Raw genomic sequence first — 22,382 nt, forward strand, 5'->3', positions numbered from 1 at the left:
AAAATAATGACGCTTCATAAAGTAAAAATAGCAATGACATTTAAAATAAAAATAAATATTCTTCACAAAAACCTTGAAGAACGTAATTAGAGTAATTAAAATTAAGGATATAAATGTCACATTGAACTCGTGTAATTGTAATCAGCAAATGATAAATTAGATATATTATAATGAAACAGACGTTTTACTAAATTCAAGTTAAAGTATACAGGGGCCTTTTGATATGTAAATTCCATTATTTTATAAAACCTCTGTACCTGAAAACGTTAGCAACTAGCTTCATTTGATAGCAAAGAGTGCTAGCAAACTCTTGCAAGCAAAGAAAAATGTTAATATTACTTTTACTATTAGTAAGTTGTTACACAAATTCAGTGGAATCTTTAAATATTTTAGGAATATTCCCATATGAAGGTCGGAGTCACTTCTTTGTATTCAAGAATTTTCTTCAAAAACTAGCTGAAAAGGGGCACAAATTGACTGTGATTTCCCACTTTCCTAGAGAAGAAGTAATTCCAAATTACCACGATGTAAGCTTGGCTGGGACAATTAGAATCGCAGAAGGTGTATTTTCCGTCGAAAGATCCTATTGGACTTTGCTAAAAATAATGAATTATGTTGTAAATACTGGGAATAATGATTGCAAGGTGATGCTTGAAAACGAATCGGTGCAGGAGTTGTGGAAATCGAAGAGGAAGTTTGATGTGGTGATCATGGAGCAGTTCAATAGTGACTGTGGACTCGGACTGGCTTACAAGTTAAATGCACCAGTTGTTGAGTTCAGGACCAGTGAATTGATGCCGTGGCAGTATGGGTCTTTTGGTATACCATTCAACCCATCATACATTCCATTTATCCTGACAGGTGGTATTAAACCTACTTTATATGAACGAGTGGAGAAGACGATACTTCATTATATATATCTTTTAAAATATATGAATGCGCAAAAGATAGATCAGGATACTCTTGGGAAGTATTTCGATGATATACCACCGCTGGAGCAGCTGAGTCGTGAAGTGAAGTTCTTGCTCCTGAACCATAACTTCGTGCTGACTGGATCGAGGCTTCTGCCATCCAATGTTTTTGAAGTTGGAGGGTACCATATTGTACCCCCAAAGCCCTTGCCAGCGGTAGGTACCGCAATTTCTATTTCAATTTTTTTTTTACTGCATTTTTACGAAAAAGTATTTACTAAAGTTCATTATTAAATTAATCAACCCATCCAATATATTGGATTCCCAAAGATTAATATTTGAACACTATCTTCTACTAACATTTTAATGTATATGTCGTTTCTAAAGTTTTTATTTTGAAATAAGTAAGAGTTTTTTTTTAAATAATTAAATGTTGACGTTATTACGTTGAAATTTGAACTGATAATAATGTTAATTGTAATGTAAAATGACAGATACTAAGAACAGGTTTCGACGCTGCCCTTCATGTTTTCAATGAATGAGAGTATTTTTGACACAAATAACTCTGTATCCAACACAAATACCAATTCATGACTAAGTGGCTAAGATTCTTCAGTGCAAATCGATGAACAATCTTATCCACTTTCAACTCATAAACATTATTATTATTCACAGGCTCTACAGAAATTTATCGATGAGTCCAAAAATGGAGTCGTATATATCAGTTTTGGAACCTTATTAAAGGAGACTACTCTTCCTGATTACAAAATGAAAGCCATCCTGGATGCTGTAGGTGAACTGCCACAGAGGGTTGTATGGAAGTGGAATGGAGATGTGTTTCCTGGAGACACGAAGAATATTTACGTGGCTAAGTGGTTGCCACAGAATGATTTGTTGGGTAAGAATTTAATTCAGAACATTTCTCACGCCTTAGGCAACGTGTATTCGCATACCTATCGATTGTATAAACTGCAGTCCACCTGATGGTAAATAGTCACTGCCGACCATGGACATCTGTAATCAACAATGTTTAAAATAGGGTTTCTCCGCGCAACCGATGCGATGCCCGTCCTAAAGATTATGATGGTCTCCTCACCTTTAAGTTCGGCATCCACACCCTTCCAAAATGCTTTACGCTAGACAGTGGTAGTGGAACTTTCCTGGTCGAACCACACTAGTTTAACCTTTAAATATGTATTTGCATCAATAATAGCTTCACACACAGGTTCTCCAAAACATATAAAAATCTTACTCCAAGAGTAAAAGACGTGATTTTCCTATTCTAGCTCATCCAAACGTCCTGGCCTTCTTTTCTCACTGTGGTCATCTGAGCACTATAGAAGCTGCTACCCGTGGGGTGCCTTTGATCGCGATGCCAATACTCGGAGACCAGCCCTCGAATGCAGATAGCGTTGAGGACATCGGATTTGGAGTTCAAATAGCGCTGAGTGAAATAACGAAGGATAATCTGTTGAACAAGTTCAGAATTGTGCTGGATTCTGAGTAAGAATTTTACTTGAATATTCCAGGAATGAATGATAGGAATATATGATGATGATATAGAAGTATTGGGGCATGCAGTCCATCTGATGCTAAATAGCTACTGCCGCCCAGGACATCTGTCATCAGCCCCAATAAGATAAGAGCTTTATTTTAAGTCGGCTACTGATGCGTTGCTACCAATACCGCTGAAAACTAAGTTGGAATGCCTAGGATAATGTCATTTCAAAGCAGAACACAGTAGTGCTTAACACTGCTGTTATTAAACAAAAATATGGCCACTAAGTTACCATTAAAATGAGATTCTAGCCCATAAAATCTTTGTTATTAAACTGACTCCTCTTTCCAGCTTCAGAGCCAGAGTGAAGAGCCTCTCTAGAGCGTACAGCGCCCGGCCTGCTTCAGCGATGTCGAGCGCCATCTTCTGGACGGAGTTCGCGGCGCAGCACAACGTGTCCGCGCGCCACCCCGCCGCCGACGTGCCGCTCCACCAGTACCTCTGCTTGGACGTCATCGCTGTCATCGGGACCTTCATCACCATCTGTATATTGATACTTTTGAAGATAATTCTAGCAATCTTGTCAATCACGAAAAGTTTTATGAATGTCAAAGTTAAAGATAAGAAAAATTAAATTGTATGGTTAATAGTTGGTGTATAATGTAATATATGTATATGGATACAACAGGAGTTTTACCTGAAGCCGATTACAATTGTCAATCCTGAAGACTAGATGTCGCGTCATATGTAGGTCAGCCGACACACCCTTTCACCCAAATACAAGAACTTCACGCTAGGAATAGGTGTGGCGATGGTACCACCCAGTTGGACCATACATGTTCTACCAATCAATATTCAATCAATTGTAACGGCTTCGCTCGCTATTGCACACAGGGTTGATCGATCAATACATAATATTCACCAATAAAAGGATAATAAAAGCAACATATCAAAAAAACACAAGTATAAAAATAACCGCAAAATAAAATATCATAAAATACATCGCAATGGGATACGTCGTTTGATATATGGTAACGTGTGACGTCATTAGCGCTCCGTCCCGCGAATACACACACCTGTCTGCCACTGGGAGAATAGGGTGACTGTATCTTAGGAAAATACAGGATAAATGAGGACACATTTAAGCGGCTTCCCAAAGGACAGAGGTTATGTAATACTTCTTAATTTTTAATGCACATCCATCGAAATGTCAATGGTCCCTAGACTTTGAACCTCGATTGAGACTCCAAGTTTGTAACCACTAGGCTAGTAATAACTGCCGTAAAGCTTATATTATAGCAAAATATGGTACAACCTTTATAGTTGGTGAAACCCACTGTGGTTTGACTCCGACGGCACCATCGCCACACCTATTTTTGCTTATAGCCCCAGTGTTAAGCGTTGCTGTGTTCTGATTTGAAGAGTGTGGTAAGAAAGACATACTTTTCCTCAAATGGAAATCTGGACTTGTGTCAGATTTATTGCAGGCGACAGGCGGCTGTAGCTACTTATCATTTGGACTGCATGCTCGACTGATATTTATATATCTTATATATAAAATTCTCGTGTCACAATGTTAGTTACCATACTCCTCCGAAACGGCTTTACCGATTTTCACCCAATTTTACATGCATATTCAGTAGGTCTGAGAATCGCCTACTATCTATTCTTCATACCCCTAAGTGATAAGGATGTTTCATCCTTAACATTTTTTTATTTATATGGCAACACAACGTTTGCCGGGTCAGCTAGTTTTTACATAAAAATGTCAGATGCCTTAACCTCATATTATCCAAAATAAAAGCAAACTCATGGTCACCCGAGTGTTACGACGTGTCCTAATCTAATACGTGCGGCTGCGTGGTTAATATTTAAACACAACATCTTCGATGGTGTTATAACTTTCTTCAGGAATTTCCTTCCACCTCAACTGTTAAAGAACTGTTTACTTACATGAGTTTATTTGGCTTTTGTTTATTTCTTTTTGTTTTTGTCACGTTTTCAGTCATAGTTTTTAAATAGGATTCTATTTTATAAATGACATGAATACAAAGATACTATCAGACGCATTCTACACTCACAGTGCCACACTAAGATTTCTTGTGGGTGCCAAAGACACACACACATAGACAAATACACAAATACCCAGACCCAGAAGCAGAAAATTACATTCATCATCAATTTTGATGTGAAACATCTATAGCCGCACGTAAAACCGATTTCTGGCGTGGCGACGCATGCCGTGGCGACGCCACGCTATACAATGGTATATATATACAGTCTATATGCAGTAGTGTGTACGGTGTGGCGCAATCGTAATATTTTATTTTATCATTATGACATATTTAGTTCCTATCACAATATGTTCTTTTCTGCATATTACTTTTACAAAATAATGTCGATGTTTCACATCTGCCAGGCGTCCCTTGACGGCTCACATTTTTTTTTATATCTGTCTAGTCGGGTTCGAACCCGGGACCCTAATTTCTAGGAAATGTGGTAGTGTAAGTATAGTTCGACTGGGAAGGTACCACCGTCACACAAATTTTTCGCATGAAGCAAAGCGTTTCAAACAATCTTATAAATACTATAAACAAGAAGACCTCATTCAAAATTTATTTAGATGTCAGCTTGGCTGGGGATTGAATCCCTTTACGTTTTTAACAGGTATGAATGCTCCAAAAGCGAGTATTTTAGGTGATATCGTATTAATTATTATAATTAGATTAATTGCGGTGTTTGTCCACATTTACATCATGTAACCAGTTTTTAAATTGCCTAATAGGCAATTTGATAAGACTTCAATTAAGAAATTTACGCTTGAGTAAGTAAGACAAAAACTTATCAAATGGTACTTCTGCCTTAACAGCACGATAATATACAGCACTGTTTTTTATGGTAAATGACATAGTAATTCATAGGTAGGTATGTCGGAATTTGGGAATTCATTCCATACTTTTTGATACTTATAAGGTCCATTTCAACACAATCTTTAAAAGGAATGCGTATAGGAACAGAAGCTAATACCACATTTCTACGGGCTACAGTTATCACAATGTTAGCATATTACTTGAAAAGCTCAGCAAATATGGTATACGTGGTAACGCACAAAACTGGATAAAAAGCTACTTAGAAAACAGACAACAACACACAGAAATATCAATTATAGAGAGGTATCAAGGTCAGCCTACAAAGATTGCGTATAAATCACCGATTAGGAAAAACCTTAGTAGAGCAATACCACAAGGAAGTATAATTGGCCCCTTATTATTCTTAGTTTATATAAACGATCTCCCTGACTCTATATCAAGTGAGTGCATACTATTTGCCGATGACACTACTTTAATTGTAAAAGATAAAAATAGGATAATATTAAAAAATAAAATAATTAACTCCCTAAATGACATAACTATATGGTTAAAAAATAATAACTTAGCATTAAATTTTACCAAAACTAAATTAATAAATTTCAATACAAATAAGAATATAGGTGACCTTGACATAAAATATAATGGTGAAAAAATTGACGAAGTACATCATACAAAATTTTTAGGTATAATGATTGACAAAAATCTTACATGGAAAGAGCATATTGACAATATGTGCAATAAATTAGACCGGTTTATTTTCGCCCTCAGGAGGATTAGGTACACGGTATCAGAACAAGCTGCATGGTGTGCCTACCACGGCTATGTATCATCGGTACTGAACTACGGTCTGATAATTTGGGGTAATTCATCATACGCGATTCAAGCATTCAGGGTGCAAAAAAAATGCATACGTGCAATATGCAACGCGCACTGGTTGGACAGCTGCCGACCACTATTCAAAAAGTATAAGATACTAACTCTGCCTTCACTATATATCAGAAATATTTGCCTATTAGTACACAGACATCCCGACCAATTGTTGTGCCCTAAGTCTCTACAAAAAAAACGCTCATTTCATAGCAATAAAAATTTATAATATGTTACCCGATGCCATAAAACAATTGACATACAATCAGTTTAAAAACAAATTGACATTATGGCTTGTGTTTAAATGTTTTTATTGTGTTAAAATTATTTAGATTTAAGGAAAATTGACATAGAAACTTCATTAAATGACTATATAATGTAACTAATGCTTCTTGACATCGATAACTGTATAATATTCAAATTACGTGTATTGCAATCAATTATTTTAAATATTGACAATTGTAAATTGTTTTTAATTACTATGTGTACAAAATTTGCACGCCGACCCGGCAGAATGAGAGAAATTTGTAACTATAAGACCTTTGTTAACCTTATTCTATGCAAATAAAGAATTATGAATTATGAATTATGAATTGTTTGCTAGTTTAGTCACAATAATCACTTTAGTAATAAACTGAACGACATCCTTAAAAAATCTGTTAAACCGTTTTGGATCGTATGTACGTACGTACCAAATAATGACACATATATAATATACATACATACATACACACACAAATACACAAGCATACATACGCTGTAAAACATTACCCTTCACATTAAGGTAAAAAGTAATTTTATCTTGAACTAAAATTACTTCCCTTTTCCTCCAGTATAACTTCCCACACTCGCAAAAGTTACGGATATTTAACCCAAGGCCGCACAGATCGATGTAAGGAAAATCGCGAGCAAAAGCAATTTGGTGGAACATAAAAATTTACAGTAATGGAACGGGTCGTTTTGGCCGCTTATTTACACGACTCTTCGACACTTATCCTGAAATGTAAGGGAGATAAGGAACTTCTACGTGGAACATACCATGTGAATGGTTTTGAAGTGAATCTAGATAAATACATTTTTAATACAATAATAATAGTTGTATGAACCCTTATGATTCGACTCCGGGAGTAGAACCGCCACACCTTTTTCTCCCTAATAACAGCAGTGTTCTCTGTATAGGTCTACTATGTTCTGGTTTGGAGGATGCGGTAAAGGAGACTTACTTATGCAAGGTGTTCCAACTTAGTCTTCAGGGGAAGCAATGCATCTGTGGCCAACCTCAAGCACGTCCTAAGGGTGAATGAAGCCTTCGAACACATTCGCACTTGATCAGCGCTGTGAACTATGGTCTAAGCTCTTCATTCTTTGAAAGAAGATCCGTGCCCAGCAGTGGGACAACAAAGGGATGACGACAAGAATCTATGAGCGGTACTAACAATTTTATTTCCGCTAAGTTCACTAGTTCCATCACATAAAAAATGCTCCCAGACAGAATTTATGAGTGTCAAACGCCATCTATCCATTCAAAAAAGGTGCTACGACAGTGCAGGATGGAGTGTCGAAGTGTCGCAATAAAGGCGAACGTAAATCACGCCACAAGGTGCCTGATTTACTGGCTGCTCGCACTGCGGCAAATAAACGCGGCGGTTTGAACGCTCATAAAATTGAAATATGAGATAATATACAGAAATTTAAAAGAACGGAAGGGAATGTAAAAGACGAAATGGATCGTATGTACTTAGTCTACTCAGTCTCTTTAGAAGTAGTGAGAAGAAGGCGATTTAAAAGAGAATCAAGTTTAAGTTCAAAGATGATAGAACCTTTTGTGGTTCGACTCAGGTGGCACCGCCACACCTATTTCTGCCTCATAACAACAGCGTTAAGCGCTGATCTGTTCTGGTATGACGAGTGTGGTAAGGGAGACCAACATTTCCGAGGCGTTCCAGCTTAGTCCTCAGGGGTACCGGCGCACCTGTGGTCGATCTCAGGTGGGAATATCTAATCCTATCTGGGGTTGATTACAGATGTCCATGGGCGGCAGTAGCCAGTTTTCATCAGGTGGACTGTATACTCGTCTCTCTACTCCTATATTATAAAAACATAAACATATGTAAGTACAATACAATGTATTGTAATTTATTGGACTTGGAGAAGAAAGCTAATGGTTCCCACTGATCACTGATCCTTTGCTGCAACACAGCACCGATGGCAACGTCTGAGGCATCTGTAGCTATACTCAACTCTGCTTCTGGGTGAGGATGAGCCAGTAGTGTTGAATTAGCAAGTGAGTACTTACAGTCTTCGAATGCTTGCACCAGATCAGGTGTCATCTGCACTGGATGCGACCCTTTAACATTTGTACCTGATAGTAGAGCGTTGAGAGGCGCTTGACGACTGGCAGAGCTGGGTACAAAGCGGCGATAGAAGTTGATCATACCCAGGAATCGTCTTAGCTCCTTCACCGTCTTAGGTACTGGGTACTCCATGATAGCCTGCACCTTAGAGTCTAGGGGCCTGGTACCAGCTGCTGAAACATGATAGCCAAGAAAAGTTACATCAGACGCTCCTAGTACGCATTTGGTTGTGTTTATAAGTACACCGTATTTTTCCAAACGCCTGAGTACTTGGCGTAGGTGCTCTTTATGTGCTGTTTCTGTCGGTGAGAATATTAAAATGTCGTCACAGTAGCCATATGCAAAGTCCTGTAAGCCATGTAATACTTCGTCGATAAATCTCTGAAACGTCTGTGCGGCGTTTCGTAATCCAAATGTCATGTGACTGAACTCGAATAAACCAAACGGCGTGGTGATGGCAGTCTTTTTAATGTCCTCGGAATTCACCGGTATCTGGTTATATGCCTTCACCAGGTCTATAGTCGAGAAAACTTTGCAACCTGATAATTGATGTGAAAAGTCTTAGATGTGTCTTACAGGATATCTATCAGGGATGGTTCGTGCATTCAGTGCCCGATAATCACCGCATGGTCTCCATCCATCATCTTTTTTCTTCACCATGTGTAATGGTGACGACCATGGGCTTTCAGATCGCCTGGCAATTCCACTAGCAAGCATCTCGTCAAATTCCTTCTTTGCAGCTTTTAAGCGCACTGGGTCTAAGCGACGTGGTCGGCAGGCAACGGGAGGGCCTGGAGTCGTGTTTATATGATGAACGGTATTATGTTGTACTGTACGTACCATACCAGCAGGACGTGTGACCTCAGGGAACTCTCTTAGGATGTCGTGGTAGTCTGACTCACCGCTAACCGTCTTGATGGAAGCTATATCTTCTGGAATGTTCTGACGAGGCACGGTGATAGATAGCGAGGTCTTTCCATCAATAAGTCGCTGATTCCTGCAATCCACAAGTAAGTCATAATAAGACAAAAAATCGACACCAATGATGGGTTTGGAAACATCTGCTATTGTAAAGTTCCAGGTGTAGCTACGTCTGAGTCCTAGGTCTAGATGTAGGGCGATCGGTCCGTAAGTATGGATGGTACTACCGTTAGCTGCTGACAGGTTGTACTTGGACTTAATACAGGACGTCTTAATTGCCAACCGTGGGAAGACACACAAGTCTGACCCAGTGTCCACCAAGAACTGCGTCTTCGTTACCCGGTCAGTAACAAACAGACGGCCTGTTTGGGTGGGGCAGTCGTAGGCCGCTACTTCCGGCTGCCCGGGGCGTTTCCCGACTTAAACTGGCATGGCTCACTGCATTTTTTAGCGTTAGCTCCGAAATTATAGTGATACCAGCAATGGGGGTGATCCAGAGGAGGCTGTCGGTTGCGCGACTTGCTGCGGTGGCGGTTGCCTTGGGACCTGGATCGAGAGCGAGTACGCGGGTTCCTGTAGACATAAGCGGTAAGCTTAGCAACTTGTTTAGAAAGGGCACAGATCTCGTGGCCTAGCTCATCAACCCTTGATGGTGGTGCTTGCGATGATGACGTGGATGCCACATGGTTGTAAGGCGCGGATGGTGCTATCGCGTGAACTCGATCTGCTAATTCAGCGAGCTCATCGAGAGAAAGCTTAGGCTGCGAGGCAATTACTGTTTGCAAGCTATGTGGCAAGCGCCCAGACCATAATGTAAGTAATACGTCATCACTTACCGAAGGGCCAGCGAGATTCTTCAGATGCCGTAAAAATTGAGATGGCTTACGATCTCCCATGTCTTCATGCAAGAAAAGCTGCTTAAGTTTATTTTCTTTACTCACACTCAACCGTTTCACAAGTTCTGTTTTCAGTTTTTCAAATTTACCCGTTGCTGGCGGCGTGCATAAAATATCTTTAACCTGCGCCGCGTACACGTGCTCCAGTTGAGATATCGCATAGTAAAATTTAGTTGAGTCGCTAGTAACATTGGATAGTACGAATTGGCTTTCTAATTGAGCGAACCACAGGTCTGGATCATCTGGATAAAACGGTGGGACACGTACTCCGACTCGAAAAACTTCACCCGTGTTTTCTGCTTCCGCCTTATTTCCGCTGTATTGCTCCATTATATCTGTGTTCTTCTTCCGGGGTCACCAATTATGTAGTAGAATGTGTGTTGTGTAAGTCTTGGGAACAGGAACTTTCACCAGAAAAATACTTGATCTTCAGTTTTGAAAACGACCGTTTATTCCACGTCAAGTAACAGTTATATAGTGATAGAGAGAGAAAGATACAAAGTAAGGCAAGAGCAAGAAGGACAGAACTAGGCTAACGTGAATGATTTGAAATTTATAAAAGATCGGTAAAATGCGAGAAAGAGACAGACAATGTGAGATTAAATTTGCGCGTGCGTTCGCCTTGCGAGTCGGTTCGGCACTGGCGCTCCCGACCGAGCGCAAGCGATTTTAAACGACGCAGATAACGGTGCATTGACATTGTGTACGGCGCGATCCGGCTGGCTCGCGCGATCCGTCTTGCATAATGGTAATGCTACAGTTTTAATTTTCTTTTATGTTGTGTTACATATTACTGAACATTAAAACAATTTTTTTTAGCCGTGGCGTTTTTTCCCCGTGGTGTGTCGCTAGGGAATCCTTTGGCAATAATAAAATATTCCGGAAGACTATCGCATTGGACACGTGGCGATCCATCCGACCACTTTCCGAGACCTCTACATGTAGCCTACCTTCCCCACATCTTAGGCTACGTCCACATAAATATACTTCAAGTTTTCTATTTTCTGTGTCGAATTTAGATTTCTTTTTATATTTCAACGTACACTGTAAGAGTTTTAACTTGAATTGAAAAGCAATTAGTTGTAGTCGGCTCTTGAATTCTTGCTGTAAGATCTTAAAACATTATAATTATTTATTTTAACAGTGGATTTTATTTTTTAAATAATTCCTAAGGGAATGGAATTATCTATTAGCCGTGTATTTATACTTTTTTAACCGACTTCAAAAAAGGATGAGGTTTCTCAATTCGACCGTATATATTTTTAGGATTATAGGGTCTAAAATTCAATAGTAAGTAACTGATTTAAAAATCCAAGGTGATCACCTGAGATCATCTTAATGATCAATCAATCCATTATTGTTCTAATAAGGAAGAATATGTTGTCAGAATAAAAGACGTTGAGCTATGCCAATCACACATACTCAGTATAAATTGGAGGGAATCATTACTCGTTCAAGAACTTTGTTGTACTAAATTGCAGTCAATACTATTAATAATACACCTATCGGGAATGAAACTCGAGACCACTATAATTTACTGGCATAATCTGCCACAGGAAACCACTGAAATCAAATTCAAATATTTAAAATAAAAAATGTGTGTACAAAGCCCAACAAAATATCAGCTCAAGAGAGGTCTTTGTAACTGGTCGAGAACATTCTCGCTGAAAATCTGTCACAGTGGCCAATTTCCGAGCTCGGCTGTTTTCTACATAGTTTTTCGGATAAATAGAAGCGGGTTCATGGACATCTTTAATTAACTACAGATAGAATATGAGTTTTACCTGGAGGCAACCGATTCGTTGCTTGTTGTACCAAGCAGGAAAAAATGTTTTCCGTATTCATAGACCGTTCATCCTAGTGGTTAAGAAACTCGGCCTCTCCATCGAGGGGTCCGAAATTCAAATCCCACTCACGCACCTCTGATTTTTCGAATTTATGTGCGCATTAGAAATTAATTATCATTTGCTAAAACGGTGAAGGAAAACGTCGTGAGGAAACCTGCATACCTGAGAGATCTATTAAAAAAAAATCTCACAAGTATGTAAGGTCTACCAATACGCACTTGGTCAGCGCGGTGGACTATGGCCTAATCGTTCTCGTTCTGAGAGGAGACCCGTGCCCAGCAGTGGGACAGTAATGGGTTGATGTTGATATTCATAGACAATGATAGCCTAGTGGTTTAAACTCAGCCTCTCAGGGGGTCCAAAGTACGAATACAGAGGTTACTCCTCTGAGGTTACTGTTTTTGGCTTGAAGTAGTTCTGTTTTTTGGTGGAATGGTGTGGTTGTCGACTTAAATATGTGTCGCCCATCTTTGTCTTCAAGAGTAGCAACGCTCTTGTATACGGTTTAAGGTAGAACGTAAGGTAGAAGGTAGAACCCCTGTTACATATTTAGTTGGTAACAGATGTCAACAACCAGGACTGCTTACCTTCAGGTGGACTGCATGCTCGTTTGGTACTTCCATCTTATAAATGAAGGCCTACGCCCAGCAGTAGAGCAGACGACCTGCGTGGCGGAGCGGTAACCATGCCGGTTTGATGCGCAGAGGGTCCCGGGTTCGATCCCCGGCAAGACAAATTTCTAAATGATGAATTTAGATTTCTGTTTCTGGGTCTGGGTGTTTGTGTATTTGTCTCTGTGTGTGTCCATAGCAGCGACGATACAGGGAATCCTAGTGTGGGGCTGTGTGTGTTTTAGTAGGATAATAATCACTTGATGACCAAAACTATGACTTATATTTCAGGGTATGAATCGAGATAACATACTTCGAGATTATACAGTGATCACTAATATGTGATATGATTCCCGAATATTTGGACAAATACATGAGATTTAACCACAGGGCTGGTCACTGGTGGTTATATTGCCCGGGGGTGTAGAGGGAATCAGATTACGCCTCCTGAGGGAATACGGAACTTGGTTAGGGGTCCGTCCCTTCTGTCCCTTTCATTGTTGAAGATTTCTTATTTTCTATTTTATCTGTCATATGTCAAAGGTCAAATTTCGGTCGATTTATTGTCTATGCTACGATTAATCTTATAACAATAGCCTTAAGCGCTGTTATATGGTTTGAAGGATGTGGAAAGGTAGGGATACTTAAATGAGGCCCTCCAATTTAGTCCTCAGGTAGGGGTAGAAAAATAAATTTAGGTCAATCACGGCGCGCACTAGCTTCTTTCATGGGCATCTTTCAACGATTTACAATCGCTAGACAGTACCATGTCAGGTCTTATCACGTTATAAGATAGTAGCAAAAAGTCTTCCCTGAAACATCCCTAATGAAATCAGCAAACATTTATTGAATACGGAACCTTCAACATTTGATCAGGTATTCAGGATTGACGTTCATAAGACGGCGTGATGGAGGGAGACACGTGATAGCGCTGCTCTGTTCACATTCCTCTCGATACTGTCCACTCTCTGCGGAATCACATTTGGGTCATCTTATACACTTGTCTCATTGCAAGAGATAGTAAGATGGAATAATTTTGGTATTTGTTTGCTATGGGATGACTCTCACAGTCATGACTCCCATAGCATAGCTTAGTCTTTGAATCTCGGAGCCTTAATCAGACGGTCTGAGGTTCAATTGGAATTTGGATTTGGCATACATTTTTCCGAGTTATGTTAGGCTTAGGAGTGATACTAGAAATTATTTATTACTGACGCGCTAATTTATGTCTAGATTCATTGCTTAAACGTGCTAACACCTTCATACCTAAGAGATGATGTTGGAAATAGAAAAAATCTCAAAAGTGTGTAAAATCTACTAAACTGCACTTGGTCAGCGAGGTAGATTATGGCCTTAACCTTTTTATTATCTTAGAAGATCAATACCTAGCGAATCAAGGAGTAAATTATAAGGAGGACTCCTTATAATTTACTCCTATGGGTAGCGACGACCCAGGGGTAGCGACTACAGTTTATAGTCGGCCTCAGGTGGGCTCCATTTTTTTGGGGTTGATCGCGTTTGTTATTGCAATCTTCTAAAAAAACACTTTCTACCAAACGGAATTCCCTCCTTACAAAGGGTCAACATAGAGTGTACTCGTAGCATCATGCTAGCTCCTCGTTTGCCTTATACAATGAAACACATACCTTACATTGGACCGGAGGCGAACAGAGAAATCCCTGTTAAAGTCGGGTTTATGGTGTACACTTTTATGCGTGACGGAGCTTAGTTAGACTTTATGAATGGAGGAAAAGAAGTCTTTATTTGGTTTCAGTTTAAGTTAAGCTTACTTACTATCATATTGTGATAAAAAGTTATTTTTTATAGATTTCTCATAGAGAGGAGACCGTGTGTATTTCTCACTTTTTAAGTAAGTATACAGATTCTTTCGCGATGTAGATCCACCGATTTTTGATATGTAGGTACTTAGGTGTAATTAGATATACCTTCATTTAAATTAGTTTTTACTTTGTAGTTATAAGGAAGTCCGTTTTATTTTGTGTGTGTTTTTATAAAATGAAATGTTTTTGGTAGAACGACTATGGTTCGACCGACCACCGCCACCCTTATTTCTAGCAATTCTGCATTTCAATGGAAGGGAGAGACGCAAGATAATTTAAATATGAGGCCTTAGTCCTCATGAATAACGTATTTGTGATTGGCTTCAGATAGACCTCATATTAAATATGTCTATAGCGGTAGTAAGCTTTTACCATGTATGTTTTTGCTGCATCAATATTTGAAGTAATCCACATAAAAAACAACCAGAATTCCGTCGCAGCGAAGGGTCAATGTAGAACAAAATAAAGCCACATACGTATCCCGGTTATAAAGTGGAGGAATAAAGCAACATCTCGTCGGTAATCGCGATACTACGCGGAACAATGCCGCATTGTTCCGTCGGGCGCAGGGCTGCCAGTCACGGCAGAATAACTTCGAATTAAATAAATTATTATAGAATTCCTTTTGTATTTTATACTACAACCTTAATTGTAAGATATGCTTTAAAATAACTGTAGCTTGTAATTTTTCTTTCACTTCTTTTCTTTTCTTCATTTCTTGTAACTTGTAAATTTCTGAGAATCACAAGTTTACATACATTCATACTCACATACATACGTAGCGGTCGAATACAGAAGCCACTTTTTTTGAAGTCAAATATACCTTTCCACGCTTCCTTCCTTGCAGTGCAATGATAGCCTAGTGGTTAACAAACTCGGCCTCTCGATCGAGGGGTCCGAGGTTCAAATCCCAGGCACGCACCTCTGATTTTTCAAAGTTACGCGTATTAGAAATTAATTATCACTTGCTAAACGGTGAAGGAAAACATCGTGAGGAATCTGCATACCTGAGAGATTTATAAAAACAATCTCAAAGGTATGTGAATTGTGAAGTCAACCAATACGCACTTGTCCAGCGCGGTGGACTATGGCCTAATCCTCATTATGGGAGGAGACCCGTTCCCAGCAGTGGGACAGTGATGGGTTGTTGATGTGATACCTAGACACGAAATTTTAAATATAAGTCTTTATGTTATCACTATCTTTGTATATGTTTGCATAAATAAATAAAAAAAGAACATCAAAAATCCCAACTGCTTAAAATTAACTAAAAAGGCGAAAACAAAGACCACAATAATGAAGTTATAAGGATCTGTAACCGGGGACAAATGTAATATTTGTAGTTTTTATCCAACTGCAGAGGTCTTTTTTATAATATAGGAGTATCAGACGAGCATGCAGTCCACCTGATGGTTAGCGGCTACTGCCGCCCATGGACATATGTAATCAACCTTAGACAAGACCTGATTTCTACCTGAGGGCAGCCACATATGCGCAACTGCCACTGAGGACTAACCTGGAATGCCTCGGAAAACTATGTCTCCCTTACCACACCCATCAAATCACCGTACAGCAGTGCCTAACACTGTTTTTATTTGGCAGAAATAGGTTTGTCGGTGGTACCTCCGGAGGCGAACACAGAGGGTTCTACCCTTTTCTACACTAATATTATAAAGAGGAAAACTTTGTTTGTTTGTTTGATTGTAATGAATAGGCTCAAAAACTACTGGACCGATTTTAAAAATTCTTTCACCATTCGAAAGCTACAGTATCCACGAGTAACATAGGCTATATTTTATATGAATATATTTGATAAATAGATTTTGAGGCGGTACAAAGTTTGCCGGGTCAGCTAGTTAATTTATAAAGGGCAAAAAAATCATATACAAAGTGGCAACCCTAGGAACGACAGTCACTTATAAGTGAGCTACCCTTGTTGCTGTTTTTTCCACATTAATCGCCACTGACGTCTCTGTTCCTTATCAGCGTCACAGGATAGTAGCCCTTCAATCCTGTACCCAGGGACCAAAGTTGCCTGGCGGTATCTTTAAAAATTCTATTGTTTTGAGTTGTATAACTTCAAAGGGGTGTTGATGTCATATCGTGTTAGTTGCTTTTATGTGAATTGAGTTGAAATTCTCTTTGAAGATTGTTGGAGAAATTGTTAGCCCATTCCTGTCCCACTGCTGGGTACGGGTCTCTGCTAATAGAGTTCATAATCCACCGGTTCGACTCCGGCGGCACCACCGCCACACCTATTTCTGCCTCATAACAGCAGTGTTAAGCGCTGCTGTGTTCTGGTTTAAAGGATGTGGTAAGTGAGACATACTTTTCCGAGGCGTTCCAGCTTAGTCCTCAGGGGTAGCGGCGCATCTGTGGCCGACCTCAGGTAGGAATATCTAATTCTATCTGGGGTTGATTACAGATGTCTATGGTCGGCAGTAGCCACTTACCATCAGGTTGACTGCGTGCTCGTCTGCATCTTCTGTATTATAAAAAAATGCTACAATATTAAGTATATTGCCAGATATAAAAATACTGCAAGAGTATAAAAGTATTTTCAAGCGTCATGTCAGGAAATAAGCGGTGTCAGTTGCAGAAAATATTTATACGATATTTTATAGGAAATAAAAATGAATAAAAACTTTATATTTCGTTGCGTGTGCTATTCAGAGGATTATTTTTGCATACTTTAAAAAGAACATTGAATTTTAATCCCGTATATATAACAAGTACAATATAACAGTACATGTTTTTATAGACACCGGCTTGTTTCACTTTGATTTTTAATATAGAAGTAGAAAATGGGTATGCAGCACACTTTTTTTATAATATAGGAGTAATAGACAAGCATGCAGTCCACCTTATAGTAAAATGCTACTGCCCATGGACGTCTGTTATCAACCCCAGATAGGATTAGATATTCCTACCTGAGGTCAACCATAGATGCGCCGCTACTCCTGAGGACTAAGCTGGGACCACTCGGAATAGTATGTCTCCCTTACCACACCTTTCAAACCACAACACAGCAGCGCTGAACGCTGCTGTTATGAGGCAAAAATAGGTGTGGCGGTGGTGCCGCCGGCGTCGAACCACAAAGGGTTCTACTACCTTCAGAATTTACCACTTGATGGAAAATGGCTACTGTTGCCCATAGGCATTGATTTATGGCTAAAAAATTAACTATCAAAAATAAATTATTAATAAATGATCCACAAAATTCACACGACCACTTACTCAATTCATTTGTATTTCCGCAATAGTAGTTTGCGCAATCGTTGCAATCGCAATACGCAACGCTTTGTGCAATCAGAATGTAAAAGTATTGCGATGGTTTTGTTGCGGCTTGTTAGTGTGCAATCAGTTAAATTGGATTATTCTGCTATTCAATTAACTTACATGTGTTTTTAACTAGAATTTATGTTTGGTTTGCGCTTTGTAAAGCTTGGACACTATCAAGCATAGTTGTTTGATATTTGGTTTTAAGGATCAAGGTTCGAATCCCAGGTACCTTTGAGTATTCAAAAATATGTGCGTATTGTACGTACATACAGTCCACCTGATAGTAAGTGGCTACTGCCGCCCATGGACATCTGTACTCAACCCCAGAAAGGATTAGATATTCCTACCTGAGGTCGACCACAGATGCGCCGCTACCCCTGAGGACTAAGCTGGAATTCCTCGAAAAAGTATGTCTCCCTTACCACACCCTTCAAACACACAGCAGCGCTTAGCACTGCTGTTATTTGTTTCAAATTTGGCCATTGTAGGGGTCCATGGTTCAAATCCCAGGTAACTCTGATTTTCGAAAATACTCGTATGTGCGTATAATAAATTAATTATCACTTGCTTAAACGGTAAATTAAGATAATTATTGTGCGGTAGTCTAAAAGTTTTGGAATAAACATTATGTGTAACTTATTATCCTACCTCTTTGAACCTCTTAGATCTTAGTATAGACGTCTCCTCTTAGAATAAGAAGCGTTTAAGCTGTCCACCTCGCTGACCAAATGCGGATTGGAAGACCTCAAACTTTTGTGAACTATAATTGTTTACAGAACTTTCAGGCATGTAGGATTTTTGAAATATTTTCCTTTACTGTTGAAACAAGTCTTAATCAATTTCTAAAGCAGATAATTAAAAACACTTCAAAAGTTACAAATGTGAGTCGGGGATTTAAAGCCTAGACTCTTAGAGAGGCCTGTCAAAGTAGGCCGTTCCTGCTTTGTATAGCTGTGTTTGACGTCAACGAATTACTGTCCCACACCTGGGCACTGGTCTCCTCTCATAATGAGAAGGATTAGGCCATAGTCTACCGCGTTGGCCAAGTGCGTATTTGTAGACTTCACATACTTTGAGATTTTTTAAAGATCTCTCACGTTCAGGTTTCCTCACGATGTTTTCCTTCACCGGTAAAGCAAATGATAATCAATTATTAACACCCACTTAACTTTGAAAATCAGAGTGTGCCCTGAGATTTGAACCTCAGACCCCTACATCGAAAGGCCGAGTTCAACCACTAGGCTACCTGCTGCTTGCTGTGTTTATTCTACATAAAATAACATCATAATTTATAAGTTAAGACATATCTCAATATGAAAGTAGCCATTCAACATTTTTCCTGTATTTTCCTGCACCATTGATTCATATGCGAAGCGATGAGTAACACAGGCCTCTCCCCCCTCCCCCTCCGCTCCCCTTGTCCAGTTAGGAGCGTTGCGAGTTTGCCTGTTAGCTTTTGTGTGGTGTAACTTGTGAAAGGTTTGGTTAAAGGGTGAAAACTGAATCCTGTTATTAAACCTCCGCTGTCTGTCCGTCTGTCTGTTTGTCCGTCTGTCAGTCTGTCACTGGGCTCTATAACGTGCTTTTATATTTTTTTGTTTATCTGTTTCGTTTATTTCCGTCATCAATACAATATTGTCCCACAGCTGGGCTCACAGAGATTATGGATTTATGTTATAACCAGGTAGGACAAATGTGAATTCCTAATTAATTTGCCAAGCGCCAAGTCCACAGATTTTCTTTTAAGAACTTTCAGACGCGTAAGTGTACTGAATATATTTTTTATTGTTATAGCAAGTATTTTTTTTTATAATATAGGAGTAGCAGACGAGCATACAGTCCACTTGATGGTAAGTGGCTACTGCCGCCCACGGACATCTGTAATCAACCCCAGCTAGGATTACATATTCCTACCTGAGGTCGGCCACAGATACGCCGCTATCCCTGAGCACTAAGCTGGAACGCCTCGAAAAAGTCTGTCTCCCTTACCACTTCCTTCAAACCAGAACACAGCAGCGCCTAACACTGCTGTTATTAGGTAGAAATAGGTATGGCGGTGGTGCCGCCGGAGTCGAACCACAAAGGGTTCTACCACCCTCAGACTTCAGAGGTGTATGACTGAGAATGGAACATCGGACCTCAACTACAGTCTATGTTTTTTTCTTATTTCATAGTTATGTTCTGTGTTTTAATCTTCTTCATATTATGTTTTGACACAAAATGAAACAGCCACAAATTAAATGATTGTTACTAAAAAAACATTTTTACGACAAAATCTTGTACTTTTCCTATTCCTTTTCCGTTCCGATTAAAAAATCTAATAAGACCTTCATTCATAACTCGCACCACACGATAACAAGCAAGTTTAGAGCTAACTAACTAACAAAAGAAGCGCTTTATTTCATTCCCCACCGCGTCTTGTTTAGCTCGGATTCGCTAAGCAAGCGCTTGAACTGCTTAAAATGCACTCTTCATTCTGAATGTTTTTACTGTAATTAATTTAACCGTCGCAGAAAAGGTTTAATGTTAACTAGTTAGGAAAAACTAAATTTGTGGAGTAATTACGTTTTGGTTGTACAAATTTAAGGGTTCATTTTTAATTGTTTGTTTTTTAGTTATTTACTGTATATAGTACATTTAGTATATCGGAGTAAAAGAGGTTAAAAGGCGTGACGTCAGCACCGCTGACATCACAATTATTGTTATGTTGGTGAATGACTCACGTTCAAACCTTCGAAAGCAAACCACACCAGAATTGTTGAGCTTCGTTTATTCTTCGGGCAGCATAACGACGTCCTAAGGAGGTCCGCACTGTTCCACAGCTCGAGCAGTAATGCCCCGATGTCGCCAGTACGGCCCTTTTTATAGGACCGGCGCACGTGCACTTGTCTTCCTATTTTAAGATGCAGGTAGTTTACCTCAGGTGTTTAATCATTTCATTTTATAATAGGAGGACTGCCGTATTGCTCCGACAAGTATAATGTAATTGGTGTGGCATCGTTGGTCAGAGTTGCACGACGTACAGGGCCGCACTGAAAACCAGTCGCCAGAGTCTGTTATTTCTCACAGGCATCGGCAGAGACTGAGTGCGACCATTTTTGCTGCTATACTGTATCGTTTAAGTCACGTGTTTTTTTTGTACCCCTTCCATTGTTATTATTTTCTTTTGTATGTTGTGACTTGTATAACATGTAAAATAAATGGTTTCTTTCTTCTTTTTTTCTTTAAATGTAGTTAGTGTAATGCAGTTCCTTATGATAGTTACTGCTGCCTATGGACATTTATAATCAACCCCAGATAAGTTTAGATTTCTACAAGAGCTCGGCCACGGATGCGTTGCTATCGCATAGGACAAAGTTTTTTTTATTATATAAGGATAGTAGACGAGCATGTAGTCCACCTGATGATAAGTGGCTACAACCGCCCATGGACATTTGTAATCAACCCCAGATAAAATTAAATTTCTACTTGAGATCGGCCACAGATACGTTGCTGCCCTAAGGACTAAGTTGGAACGCCTCGGAAAAGTATGTCTCCCTTACGACACCATTGAAACCATAACACAGCAGCGCTTAACATTGCTGTTATTAGGCTGAAATAGGTGTGGCGGTGGTGCCGCCGGAGTCGAACCACAAAGGGTTCTACCACCTTCCTAGCTAGAACGACTCGGATAAATATGCCTCCCTTCAAATCAAAACACAGTAGCGCTTGACACTACTGTTATAACTTGGTGATTTGACGGTAGTTCTTACAAACCTTTAAACTTTAGTTTTTATTTAACTATTCGTGCAAATCTTGACCGAATTGCCAGTTTATAAGTAAGTCCTACTTTGAATATGTAACAAGTTAGTGTAGCATAAAAACCTTATTACGGTTTTCAGTCATGAATAATATCTTGAGAGTAACGACCTGCGTGGGTCTTAAGTAAATCATGGGTCCTAACTCGACTTAGGACTGTACTTGTTGTACTACGCGCGAGTAAACTATGAAATGAAATAAAATATGAAATGAAATATATTTATTTTGTTTGTGCTAACGGTGGCACTTACAAATTGTCAGTTACAATATTTTTTACAGTTACAGTATTATAACTACTACCGGAACTTAACGCGACCTCAACTGAGAATAAGTTAACTATAAGCATGTATCTTTATTATGCTGTGGTGAGTTTCTGAAACTCGCCAAGAGAGGGTGTTACACCATTCTGTATCACGCTATCAAAGTTAAAGTTCGAAGGATTTGAAGTTTGAAGGTGATATAATGTCTTGTGGTTCGGCTCTGGAGGCCCTACCTATTTCTTATAAATGTAGTGTGCGATGCTGTGTTTTGTTCTGTAGGGTCTGGTAAAGGAGTCATATTTATCCGAGGCGTTGAAACTTATTCCTCAGAGGGAACATAACACCCGTGGCTGACCTGTACTCTTAGTAAGTGTTTTTACGTTTGCTTGAAAACGTTCAACGATTAAGAATTCCCACATATAGCAC

At 39.4% G+C, this 22,382-nt stretch overlaps 2 protein-coding genes across 2 annotated transcripts; one reads left to right on the forward strand and one right to left on the reverse strand.

The window, feature by feature from the left end:
• Positions 1-326: 326 nt before the first annotated feature.
• On the forward strand, positions 327-3,043 carry LOC140745734 (UDP-glucosyltransferase 2-like). The gene is made up of 4 exons (XM_073077628.1): positions 327-1,127; positions 1,587-1,809; positions 2,198-2,414; positions 2,761-3,043. Exons 1-4 carry the CDS (start codon positions 327-329, stop codon positions 3,041-3,043), a joined length of 1,524 nt encoding a protein of 507 aa, XP_072933729.1.
• A 6,081-nt stretch (positions 3,044-9,124) lies between these two features.
• LOC140745775 (uncharacterized) lies at positions 9,125-11,071 on the reverse strand. The gene has a single exon (XM_073077671.1). It carries the CDS (start codon positions 10,645-10,647, stop codon positions 9,811-9,813), a length of 837 nt encoding a protein of 278 aa, XP_072933772.1. The 5' UTR covers positions 10,648-11,071; the 3' UTR covers positions 9,125-9,810.
• Between the last annotated feature and the right edge of the window lie 11,311 nt (positions 11,072-22,382).

This window comes from Epargyreus clarus, unplaced genomic scaffold, assembly GCF_041222505.1.
Source record: "Epargyreus clarus isolate Ecla_fem2 unplaced genomic scaffold, WU_Ecla_fem_2.2 ptg000011l, whole genome shotgun sequence".
Lineage (NCBI taxonomy): Eukaryota > Metazoa > Arthropoda > Insecta > Lepidoptera > Hesperiidae > Epargyreus > Epargyreus clarus.

Excerpts from the sequence above, each read along its gene's own strand:
- LOC140745734 (XM_073077628.1), top strand. The coding sequence starts at position 327 with ATGTTAATATTACTTTTACTATTAGTAAGTTGTTACACAAATTCAGTG. Across the intron at positions 1,128-1,586 it reads CCCCAAAGCCCTTGCCAGCG|GCTCTACAGAAATTTATCGA; the intron begins GTAGGTACCGCA and ends TATTATTCACAG. Across the intron at positions 1,810-2,197 it reads GCCACAGAATGATTTGTTGG|CTCATCCAAACGTCCTGGCC; the intron begins GTAAGAATTTAA and ends TTCCTATTCTAG.
- LOC140745775 (XM_073077671.1), bottom strand. The coding sequence starts at position 10,647 with ATGGAGCAATACAGCGGAAATAAGGCGGAAGCAGAAAACACGGGTGAA.